The following is a 13,264-nucleotide window of genomic DNA, read 5'->3' on the forward strand; positions in this document are numbered from 1 at the left end:
CAACCTACCTTGCTAGGAAACAACACGAAAGTCACATTCACTATCTCCTTTTGACATGCTTAGACATTCATACTCATTAAGCAAAGGTTCTTCCACTCAATCCAGACCTTTATTCAGCCTTGACAAAAACAGCTTTCATTTCCTTCTCCAACCAGCCCAGACTCTGTGGTCTTTCTCACATGGAGAACAGAAGCTTCCTGCCCACCCACCTTGTTTCTTTCCTTAAAACCACAGTGTGGCAAAGACCCTTCCTCTTAGGACACCTGGCTTCCACCACAGCAATTAAATTTGCCCAAGAAGTTACTCAACTCACTCCTTTCATTCCCTCACAGATAAATTTTTTTAATTAAAATAGTCAGTATTCACTGTGCACATTTCCCTTACATTATTTTTTAGCCTCCTGCAATCTGGATTACTCCTCCATGCGTACAGGATAATAAATAACCTATCTGTTGTTAAATCTGAAAGATTCTGCAGGCCTTATTTTAATCCCTCTGTGGCCATTGTTAACAGTTCCCTCCCAGGCACCACTCTTGCCTCGCTTTCCGCCTTCTCCTCTGACATGCTTTCACAGTCTGCATCCTCTTTCCAACATCTTTATCCATCTATCCGCTGGCTCTCTGCTCAGCCCTGCTGGCACATCATCCCTTCCTAGAGCTTCCCACTGATCTCTGCATTGCTCCATCCCATAGTCATCTCCAGTTGGATATGCTCCCCAACTCACCTTACTCACCCTTCTCCCAGACCCTGTCCTTGTACTTCCATTTCCAGCCTTGGTAAAAAATACCATCGACCCTGGCCCCACACCAGCTACCTGGGGATCAAGATGTTTTCATCTCTCTCAAGTTGCCAGGAGTTCTCAAACCCATCTCTCTTGATCCTCATTGCCACTTCCACAGCCTTGGTTCAAAACCTCCTCAGAACTTCAGCAAAAGCCTCCTAATTCCCATCTTGCCCCTTCCCAACTACACACCACAATGCCACAAAGAGTTCCTCGTAAAGCACAAGTACAAGTCTACCACTTCTTATGTAAGATTCTTTAAAAAGCCCAAACTCCTAAAGATCTGACCAGTCTAATCACTGCTTAGGTCTCTAGTTCCACTTAAAGTCACTCCTCCCCGATGTGCAGCCAAAACTAACTACTCACAGGCACACTCTCTTTTTGCCTCACCTAAGAAGTGTGCCTGACTTTGCCTACCTGACTTTTCAGTGTTCCTCAGGACCCAGCCTAAATGGTTAACCTTAAGAAGGCATTCCCTAACCGTAACCCTTACCCCTATGTGTTAAGGACTATTCATAGGTGCTGTTATACATTCATCTTAGAGCAAGCAACACCCTGAATTACAATTATACTGTATGCTTAGTTCTTCACCTCCCCCGCTATGAGGGCAAGGGCTGTAACTTACAACCTGCCATGTACAAGCTCAGTGGCTAGCACAAAAATGACCATCCAAGGATACACAACAGAATGGCTAGTATTTATTTTGCATGAACAAATACTGCCCTCTTCTGGTCAAATATACTACCACACGAAAATTGCAAAATAATGTGAAAGCAGTTTCTAGGGAACCAACTTAATACAATGTTGGTGGTCAACAACTACATGACACTTCTGTGTAAGACATTGCAGCACATCTCAGAGAGACCAATTACCCCAACCCCTCCTCAAAAATTAACATTCAACTAATCAAACTTACCAATGTCATAAGCCATGAAATCTGAGGAAAAGCATTTGGCGCCATGGCTCATGGATGTGTCATTGTGTGTGTTTCCTCCAAACACCAGCATGGTCCCACTCACTATCACAGCTGTGTGCAAGTAACGGAAAAATCGGCTGTCCTTAAGAATGGTCCTTTTTGATTTAAAAATAATAAATACAAGGTTAGCTTTTTACAATACCTATCACCTATTCGCTAATGCAAACACCATTTTCTTAATTCACATCCAAATGTGCAAATATTTCTGGAATGTTCCTTATATATAACTTTCTCAATAATAAGTAAACATGTAAAACCTTAAAGACTTATGAGACTTTTGACAAAATATAGCCTTAAAAATCTATGACCACAACATAACAGCACAGACAGACATGGCTCGCCTCTTCGCACAACTACATCAAAATTACAACTAAAATATAGAACAACCATCACTCAGAACCATCAGACATCAAGTTGACTGGAAGTCTGACAACTAGGGAATTAAAGAAGCCACATCCATTCAGACTGGCAGGAAGGGCGCAGATGCGGAACGGGCTGGTCACACACCCACGTGCGGTGGATGAAAATTCAGGAGGGACACCTGAGGAGTGAGGGGTCCCAGCCCCACACCAGGGCCCTCAGCCCAGGGTTCCTTTTGCCAGGAAGATAAGTACCCCTAACTTCTGGCTGCAAAATCCAGCAGGACTGAGTCTGTGGAAGAAATGGCTGGAGCTCAAAGCAGTTCCTCCTGAAGAACCCACACACAGACTCACCCCCTCTGAGCTCCAGCACCAGGGTAGCAGATTGAAAGGCACTAGTATCCAAGAAGAAACTAAAGGGTCTGGCATCAAGGTGAGCAGAGGCCACTGTCCCTTTTCTAAACTCTCCGTCACTGGGCCTGGAAGCTGGTGCCATTATCTGAGACTCTATCAACCAGGCTAACACTGTTTGACCTGACTTGGAGATACCCAGAGACTCCACCTCACCCAACTTACGGGCCCATCCAAGCTGCTTTTCCATATGAATGGCTGGTCTTGCCTCATGCTGCACAACTTCCCAAATCCTCTCAAACAAGCACTAGGTGGCCTCAGTGAGCCCTAGGTCTGGCACTAACGGCAGCCAGCCTACATTCACTGATCGGCTTCACCTAGGAATCTTCAAGCCCAGCACAAGTAGCAGCCATCTCAGATTGCTTTATAGTTCATGGACGGTATCACAGGGCAAAACACAGGTGCGGGCTGACCTTGACCTGGAGCACCCAGGAAACTCCAGGACCAGAGCACCCATGGACAGCTATATATCATGTAGGAGCACTACCACCCTGCCTCTGCATAGCTAATCCTCCAGAGAGGGAAAAGGCTGTTGGGAAAGAGTCACAGACAATCCTTGCAGCTGACTGGCCTGGGTAAACCCCTCCCATTGATCTGCCAACAGCAACCAAGGCTCAACTACAAGAGGAGGGTGTATTCAGCCTACATGAAGGGCACACCTTGAGTACCCAGCTTGGGTGATAGGGGAGGCTGTGTCACCAGATCTTACATTAGGCCATGCTACCAAGACAGGGAATCATAGTAGCTCCATCTAACACATAGAAACAAACACAGGGAAGCTGCCAAAATGAGGAGACAAAGAAACATGGCCCAAATGAAAGAACAGATCAAAACTCCAGAAAAAGAGCTAAATGAAAAGGAGATAAAAAATCTATCAGATGCAAGTTCAAAACACTCGTTATAAGAATGCTCAAGGAATTTAGCAAGGACCTCAGCAGCATAAAAAAGATCCAGTCAGAAATGAAGGATACACTAATTGAAATAAAGAACAATTTACAGGGAAACAACAGTACAGTGGATGAAGCTGAGAATCAAATCAATGATTTGGAACATAAGGAAGCAAAAGACAACCAATCAGAAGAAGAAGAAGAAAAAAAATCCAAAAAACTGAGGATTGTATAAGCAGCCTCTGGGACAACTTCAAGAATTCTAACATTTGCATCAATAGGGGTTCCAGAAGGAAAAGACAAAGAGAAAGAAATTGGAAATCTACTTGAAAAATAATGAAAAGGAAACTTCCCTACTTTGGTGAAGGAAATAAGACTTGCAAGTCCAGCAAGCACAGAGAGTCCCAAACAAGATGGATGCGAAGAGGCCCACTCCCAAGACACATCGTAATTAAAATGCCAAAGGTGACTTCTGGCCAAGATGGAGGCATAGGTAGACACACTTCACCTCCTTGCACAACCATAAGAAGGATTACATCTACCTCAAAAAAACAAAACAAAACCCAGAACTATCACAAAATGAAACTGCATGGAAACACAACAAAGACATAAAGAAGTAATACTCATCCAGGCTGCGAAATGGGTTGCCCAGCACTGATGAATACCTAAGGCTCCGCCCCTTATAACATAACAGGTGCGACAGCTCTACCTAAGACACAGAGGCAAACACAGGAGGCTGCCAAGTGGAGGGCACAGAGAAGTATGGTCCAAAAGAGGGAGAAGATTAAGACTTTTAGAGGGAAAACTAAGCAGGGAGGAGAGAGCCAGCCTAGCAGATGCAGAGTTCAAATCACTGGTGATAATGATGCCCACAGAAATGACTGAATACAGCAAATGCATAAGGGACGAAGTGCAGGCTACACTAAGTGAAATGAAGAAAAATTCACACAAAACCAATGGGGATGGAGAGGAAACCAGCTTTCAAATCAACAATTTGGAACATAAGGAAGAAATAAATAGTCAACCAGTACAGAATGAAGAAAAAATAATTGAAAAAAGAAATAAGGAGAGGCTTAGGAACCTCTGAGTCAACTTTAAACGTACCAACATCTGAATCATAGGGGTGCCAGAAGGAGAAGAGGAAGAGCAAAAAATTGAAAACTTATGTGAAAAGGTAATGAAGGGAAACTTCCTTAATTTGGCAAAGGAAATAGACATGCAAGTCCAGGAAGCACAGAGAGTCCTAAACAAGCTAGACCGAAAGAGGACCGCACCAAGACACATCATAATTAAAATGCCAAAGTGTAAAGATAAAGAGAGAATCTTAAAAGCAGCAAGAGAAAAGAAGAGAGTTATCCTACAAAGGGGTGCCTGTAAGAGTATCAGCTGATTTCTCTAAAGAAACTTTGCAGTCAAGAAGTATTAAAGTGATGAAAAGCAAGGACCTATAACCAAGATTACTCTATCCAGCAAGGCTATCATTTAGAATGGAAGGGCAGATAAAGTGTTTCCCAGACAAGGCAAAGCTAAAGGAGTTCATCATCACCAAGCCATTATTATGTGAAATGTTAAAGGAACTTATTTAAGAAAAAGAAGATGATCAAAACTATGAACATTAAAATGACAACAAACTCACAACTATCAACAACAGAATCTAAATAATAAACACAAAAAGAAAAACTAAGTAAACAACCAGAACAGGAACAGAATCATAGGTATGGCGATCATTTGGAGGGTTATCAGCTGGGAGGGGGTAGGGGAAGAAATGGGGAAATGGTGCAGGGACTAAGAAGTATAATTGGTAGGTACAAAATAGGGGGATGTTAAGAATAGTATAGGAAAGGGTGAAGACAAAGAACTTACATGCACAACCCATGGACATGAACTAAGAGTGATGGAGTTGCTGGAGGGAAGGGGGTACTGAGAAGAGGGGAGCAAAGGGAAAATAACTGGGACAACTGTAATAACATAATCAATAAAATATACTTTAAAAAAAAGAAGTACAAATAGGTAGTTATAGAATAGCCATGGGGATATAAAGTACAGTATAAGAAATGGAATAGCCATAGAACTTATATGCATGACCCATGGGCATGAACAATGGTGGGGGGATTGCCTGAGGTGGGGGTGCTGGGTGGAGCAGGGCAAAGGGGGAAAAATCAAGACAACTGTTAATAGCATAATCAATAAAATATAACTTAAAAAATCTATACCCTCTAATTGCAGTTTCTGGGTAGAAATCATGTGAAACACAGACAGAGGCTTATGCACAATGCTTTATCAGTAAGACAAAAGCTAGAAACCAAAATTTTCAACTGTACAGGCTCAGTATACTTACACAACAAAGTATTACATAACTACTAAAAATTATAGTTTAATGAAAGACAGATTATAAAATGGTATTCATGGCATGGTCTCAAATATGAAGGGAAATACAAAAAACAAGAATAGATGCTATTGCTCTATAATTACATTATTTCATAACTCAAATTCACTTTATATTTATTAAAATTAGCATACTTTATATAGACCAATATATAGTTTAGAGTGAGGAGCGCTCTAATCTTTTAGGTACTGAGACCATTTCTGTTTAAATATTCAATGGAATGATGCCAATAACTGACCTCAATGATGACACCTTGGTCATCAAGAAAAGGTAAAATGGACATATTCTCTTAATCACAACAGTGTGCATAAACTCAGGATAAGTTATTCCCAAGGATTCTGAAGAGCTAAAATTTTACATTGGTACTGAGTGTATGAAAATTGAAAACCAATTAAAAAAATACCAAGCATTTTCTAAACAACTTACAATAAAATTATAGAATAATGCAACAAAATAAATACTAGCTACTTTATTACCTCTTCTTATTTTCCAATTTCTCTGTAACACTGAAGGAAATTATCTGCTAGGCCTGAAGACAAAAAACATAGCACAATATTTCCTCAGCAATTGCCAGAATTCACACCTTACACGGTGAAAGCGCAAGAAAAAGCACCCACCACATCTGGGTGTCCACATCGTATCTGTAGAGATCATCTGCGAGCCGGTATTTATTAGCACTGAAAGCCTTGTAGCCTCCATGAACATACAGGGCCCTGGTCCTGTGGTCGTAGACGCTGCTATGGCCATAGCCCCCTTGGACAAGGGCACCCTCAGTATTTAATATACTCCATGTGTTCGTAACTGAAAACAGAAAAGAAACAGTTAAAGGCAAATGTTGCAGGTTCCTCCTCTCTAATACTTAATATTACCAAATACTTAGGACAAGAGAAGAAATTTCAGGAGAACTGATACATATAACTGTCTTTTATAGTTTTATTTTTAAAGGAAGGTCACCTAAAACTAATAAAGTCAGGTGGTCAAACCTGAATTTGTTTAATGTTCTGATGTTCTAATATGCCATGTAGAAAAAGCATTATATTAAATTTAAAAGACTCAGAGAACACTTAATTCCCCATGACCTTTACTGACCAATATATAGATGTACTCTATGTATCTACTTTCTCAAAATATAAATTATAGCTGGTACTACAACTCTATAACAACAGACACAATCAAATTTAACCAAAGGAAAAATTATATAGTAAGTAGAAATCACACTCCTTTAAACCAGTCTCTAAAGGGCTGACCAAATACGATTTTTTCTTCAGAATAGTTGTTTTGAATTATTTTTATTTATTTTCAGCGTTAAAGCAATTAATGTCATCTTTGACCCTGTACCAAATTGACATTAACAAATATATACTACATAGCAGCATCAATAATCTGAATTTCACAAGTAATACATCGGTGTTAATTGCATTTCAAGATGAAGCACTGGGTCAAGGTTAGGGTGACTCTTGTTAAAAACTCATAATAATAACGGTAAGGGTTTTAAATTTGACATTCAAAAAAATTCACTGGAAAGAATATACCCACCTAGGTCATACTCCTGCACACTGCTGATGTAGCCATAGAGAGGGCAGTGGCCGAAGACGACCAGCATGACCACTCGGCCAGTTTTCAATGTGACAATGTGTGCTGAGTGCCCAACCACTGCGTACTGCTCCTTTGCCTTAGGGTTCAACAACACCCATGATTCATTATGAATATGAAACACTCTCAGCTCATTGGTCACATTCCCTGTTGAATCAATTTTTCCTCCATACATGTAAATTTTATCCTAGGGAGAAAATATGAGAATTCTAAAAACATCAAAAGGATTAAATCTGAGAACAACAAAGGAGCAGTTCAAAACCTCAATATTATTCTTAGCTTAAAGTGTTAGTGAAATGCACCTTTCAGTGAATTACTAGGAAAAAAGATGGCAAAAAGTAAAATAAGATAAAATAATAAAATAAAATAAAGTGTATTCTATATCGCTAATAATTTGCCACTTCTCTTGGACTTTCTCACACAAGATCTTTTACAGTAATAAAATGACTTGGAAAAATAAAAGTTGAAAAGTTCCCTTATTCTTCCATAAACCACAAAAACAAGGAAATGAAAGTGATTATTCAGTTATATTGCAATGTGGTTATTCTTGGCTAATGTCACTAACGAATGTAAATGCTAATATACACCATATTAATTTTTAACCATTTAATACCACAATCATAATATCCCAGCACAATTTAAATTAAAATCTCTATTTGTTTCAACTTTAACTTCCACTTATACATTAGCCTATTATATACTCCCATATAGAAAGTTTTCCCCCAATTAAAAACCCACACTGAAATCAAAATAATAGAAACAGAAAGTTGAATTATGCTTATCAGGGGGTTGGGGAGGAAGAAATGAAGATTTAATGTTTAATGGCCATAGAGGTGAAGTTTTATAAGATGAAAGAATTACAGAGATGGATGGTGGTTATGGTTGCATAACATAATGAATGTACTTAATACCACTGAATTGTACACTTAAAAATGGTTAAGATGGTAAATTTCATGTGATGTGTGTTTTTGACCACAACCAAAAGATTATGAAAGAAACAACATTAAGTAGTTTTTCAACCACATAATATGTTAAAGTCACTATGGAAGAGCTAAGTTTCTAGCTCAGTGCAGGGTGGAGACATTTTACCTTGTATAATGCTAAAGAATGGCCATATCTAACAACCACATTGTTCACAGAACGGTTCAGTGCAAGCCATTCCCTAGAAGCAAGGTCATACCTACAAAACAAACAGATCATATTTTCACCCAAATGATAAAACAGAATATCTCGTACTCTCTTATTTGTGATATAATCCAGTTTGGAGATGCTCATTACATTTGCCATGCATATAGGGAGGTACCTGGGCAAACAAACTAACATCTGGGCCTACTATGCATATGAGAACTCAGAAAGAAAGGCTGGGCTGCAAAGCCCTGGGACAGGAAAGAAATAAATCTATTGGAAGTTTCTAATGCTTCCTGAAAACCTCTTCTATAAGCACTCTAAATAACTTGGAGGTTGCAGTATACTCAAAGAACTTAAACTTTTATTATCATAACTCATCTTTTATTTAATCATGTAAAATTGAAGATAGGTACTCAAAGGGGGATAATAAAAGAAAATTCCTAACTCTCCTTTTCCTTTTCTTTAAATCCTCACCTGAGAATATGCTTATAGATCAGAGAAAGAGGGAGAGAGAGAGACAGACATCAATTGGTTTTCTCCCATACTTGGCCAAACTAGCCCTGCAACCTAGGTATGTGCCCTGACCAGGGACAGAACTGGCAACCTTTTTGGTGTATGGGAAGATGCTCCAACCAACTAAGCAATCTGGCCATATCTCTCCCTTTTCTTCACCTAGTTTTTAAAAACTCATATTTTAAAGAAAGCTGTAATATCATCATAACATTTCAGTTTACTATGAATACAGTACATTTTATTTTTTTTAAAAAAGCCAAAAAGAAAATCATTTAATCATCTATCTATACTACTGCTTGGCAGCTTAATCACATTCACTATCTTTTTTTTCTTTTCTTTTTTATATTCACTGTCGTAGAATATTCACTTTTAGTTTGTATGCCTTTGAGGAAAATATCACTTTACTGTTTTCGCCCTGTGGTTCAGCTGGTTGGGCGAAGTCCCACAAACTGAAAGGTTGCCAGTTCAATTCTCAGTCAGGGCAATGCTGGAGTTGCAGGTTCAGTCCCTGGTTGGCGCTTGAGTGGAAGGCAAGCAGTTGATATTTCTCTCTTACATCGATGTTTCTCTCCTTCTCTTTCTCCCTCCCTTCTCCTCTCTCTAAAAATAAATAAATAACTAAAGCTTAAAAATAAAAAGAAGATATCACTCTACGGTTTTTATTAAAATCAGATACTCATTATGAAGAATGTAACTAATGCAAAATATAAGGAGCTAAAATTTTTAAAATGATCTCACATTCCATCACCTAAAAATGAATATCATTACGTAAACATTATTCCACATTTTCTATGCATGTATATAGATAGAAGAACAGTGATACTACATATATATACAAAGGGGAGCATGCTATAGACAATAAGTTTAATAAATAGGGTTAATTTTAACTTTTATGTAATGTAATTTTAAAAAGCAAAGGGAAACTAATGCTATCATTACACTTTTAAATGTTTATTTTATAAGTTTCCCTGAATAATCAAAGTTTTTTTAATTATACAAACCATTACTATATGTGAACAAGAAGATGTAAGAAAGTTTTATCATAACCGAATAGCAAAAAGGGAAACAAATGTCCATCAATAGAAAATGGATTAATATATTATAGAATATCTATATAATAGTGAAAAACAAATACACTCAAGCAACATATTAACATAATTCTCAAAATAATGTAAAGCTAAAAAAATTAACTACAGAATACTGTTTCTATAAAGACTAAAAATAGAAACTTTATTAATTCTATTATATGTTCATATATATGTTCATATATATTTAAAGTGTAAAAATATGTATATGAATAAATGATACCACTAAATCAGAATATTAATTATCTCTGGGATTTTGGAGGGTCATGCAGGGGTCTAATAACTACGTTAGCAATGTTTTACTTCCTAACCTGAGTGGTAAGTACATTAGTATTCATTATTTTCCTCTAAGCTGTTATTTTTGTCTTAAGTGTTAGATATACAATATGAAACAAATTTAATAAAATGGTGACTTTGGGGAGTGGGTGGAGGTGGAAAAGGATATATGGGGATAAATGGTAATAAAAAATATATAAACTATTAAAAATAATAAAGTGAAATTTACATAAATTAATACCACCTATGATTTTATGTATTGTTTGAATATTCTACATTTTTAAAATACATGAAAAATATGAAGGTTGAATTCATTTTAGTTAAGTTCTATACAATTTTATTTTGGACAGAATCCATTCACTCCCTGCTTTGAAAGTTGAAAATTTTAGAACTCACATTCCCTCCCATTTCTTCTCCCGATTTTTGCTATTGTCCATGTTCATAACATTCATATTCCATTCTATAACTATAAATCCATAGTTATTTAGTACTGGGTCTATATTTTAGCTCAATCTCTTTACAGTTCTCTTGCCACAATTTCTCTTTCTTGAGTCTAATTCTTAATTGGCTGGATTTCACTGTCAAGTAGCCTTTTTCTAGTTGAGCTCATATGTATTCCTTCTTCTACATTCTTTCATGTTTAAGAACAGTATCTGCTTGCTAGCTTTACAGCTGAATGACACTTTGGCTGGGTATAATATCCTTGAGCCATCTTTTCCTTCCTTAGGAAATTTGCAGATACTGCTCCCTTGTATGCTGTTATTAAATGTTGCTATGGAGAAGTCTGAGACCAGTATGATTTTCCCTCCTTTTATGTGGCTTGCTTTTCTGCTTAGAAAGCTGGAGAAGTCTGAGTCATTCTCATTGTCTCTCCCTGGCCCTCTTTCCCTCTTCTTCTCTCCCTCCCTCTCTTTCTCTCTCTATATTTCTCACTATTTTTAAGAACACAATATTATACTTTAGGTTAAAAATAACTTAAAACTCTACAAGAAAATGGTTTTACAAAATTAACTGCATATCACTGGAACAGTTTTGTGGAGTTCTGACTATGGAAGGTATTTTCTGAGAGAGACAACTTCCGCTTCTGAAAACACGTATCAATACAGGGTGAGAAAAAACAAGAAATGAAAGATGACTCCGAAATTTCAGGCTTAAGCAAGTACAAGGATGGAGTGGTTATTAACCGAGAGGCATCTGGAGCAAGAAAGGCTGGAGGAAAGACCAATTCTAGACACACTGACTTTAAAATATTTATTAAACAGCAGCTATGAATTTGGGAGTCATAGCCTAAAGACCAAGATATTACACGAGATCACAAAGATAATGAATATACATTCTCACAGAAGGTGGACCAAAGGCTGAGCCCATTGGCACAACATCATTCAGAAGTCAGTCAGTTAAAAAGGAACCAGCTAAGGAGACTGAGAAGGAATAAGTATCAAGAGATTGTGATATTCTGGAAGCCAAGTGAAGAAAACTTAAAAGAGAGGGAAGGGAACGGCTATATCAAATGTTGATGAAAGATCAAGTACGATGAAGATTAAGAATAGAAAATTTAAAATTCAGCTCCTCAGTCACACTAGCCACATTTCAAGTTCTCAGTAACCATATGTGGCTAGTACATGACATTGTAAATATAGAACATTGTCATCATGACTGATAACAGAAATGGTCTGACAACTCCAATATACAGAAAGAGGAGACATAATAAATGAGAAGAGATGTAGGTAATGGCTAAAAGTGGTGGTGGAGGTTTACATAAGTCCTTGCTGATAACCTTTATCTTTAAAAATAGAAACAGGAAGCAAGGCCATCAGCTGAGAATAAAAATAGGAGAAAAATGTGGTGGAGATTTGAAAAATGAAAAGAAAGTACGTATTTCTGCTCTGATATTATTTGCTTCCTTCTGCTGACTTTGGGCTGTGTTTGTTGTTGATTTTTCCAGTTCCTTTAAGTGTAAAGATAGATTGTTTTTTTCTTGTTTCCTGAGGTAGGCCTGTAATGCTATGAATTTCCCTCTTAGGACTGCTTTTGCTGTGCCCCAAAGATTTTGGATTGCTGTGTTCTCATTTTTGTTCGTTTCAAGATAACTTTTGATTTCTTCCTTGATCTCACTGTTAATCTATTCATTGTTTACTAGCATGTCATCTAGCCTCCATGACTTGGTGTGTTTTTCAGGGGGTTTTTTCCCTGTGGTTGATTTCTAGTTTTATACCATTATGGTCAAAGAAGATGCTTGAAATATTCTCAATTTTCTTAATTTATTGAGACTTGTTTTGTGTCCTAACATGTGGTCTATCCTAGAATATGTTCTATGTACACTTGAAAAGAATGTATATTCTGCTGCTTAGGGGTGAACTGCTCTGAAGATACCAATTAAATCCATCTGATCTACTGTGTCATTTAAGGCCACTATTTCCTTGCTGATTTTCTATGTGGAAGATCTATCCATTGATGTCAATGTGGTGTCAAAATTCCCTACTATGACGGTACAGTCAAACTTCAGTTCTTAAACATCCCCCATCTTGAACAATTTGGTCTTGACCAAGTTGTTCATGGGAAAAATATCTCAATTGCTTTACAAAACTTCAGTTCTTCACCTGACAAACCATTCATGCTGATACCTGTATGATCAGTCATGTGCTTCTCAGGCAACAAAGGAGATTTGGTTTAAAAAAAAAATCATTTCATGAACAGCCTTCCTGAAAGAATTAAGTTTGAGAACTGAGGTTCCACTGTATTACTGTCTATCTCTCCCTTTATGTCCATCAAGATCTGCTTTACATAGTTAGGTGCTCCTATGTTAGGTGCATAAATGTTCACCAGTTATATAAGTCAGGTGCTCTAGGAATGTCCCTTATGTGAGTTA

The 13,264-nt window shown here is 37.6% G+C and overlaps 1 protein-coding gene across 4 annotated transcripts in view; it reads right to left on the reverse strand.

Moving 5' to 3' along the window:
• Positions 1 to 13,264, reverse strand: part of ATRN (attractin) — a 147,388-nt gene that overhangs the window by 89,172 nt on the left and 44,952 nt on the right. For all 4 annotated transcript variants that reach the window (XM_090286101.1, XM_090286102.1, XM_090286104.1 and 1 more), the window contains exons 7-10: positions 8,483 to 8,573; positions 7,337 to 7,580; positions 6,418 to 6,601; positions 1,698 to 1,852 (exon numbers count right to left, since the gene is read on the reverse strand). In XM_090286101.1, coding sequence (XP_090142227.1) covers positions 1,698 to 1,852; positions 6,418 to 6,601; positions 7,337 to 7,580; positions 8,483 to 8,573 — 674 coding nt within the window. The remainder of the gene's footprint in view (positions 1 to 1,697; positions 1,853 to 6,417; positions 6,602 to 7,336; positions 7,581 to 8,482; positions 8,574 to 13,264) is intronic.

Source organism: Furipterus horrens, unplaced genomic scaffold (assembly GCF_987537825.1).
Source record: "Furipterus horrens unplaced genomic scaffold, mFurHor1.1.pri manual_scaffold_8, whole genome shotgun sequence".
Taxonomy (NCBI): Eukaryota; Metazoa; Chordata; class Mammalia; order Chiroptera; family Furipteridae; genus Furipterus; species Furipterus horrens.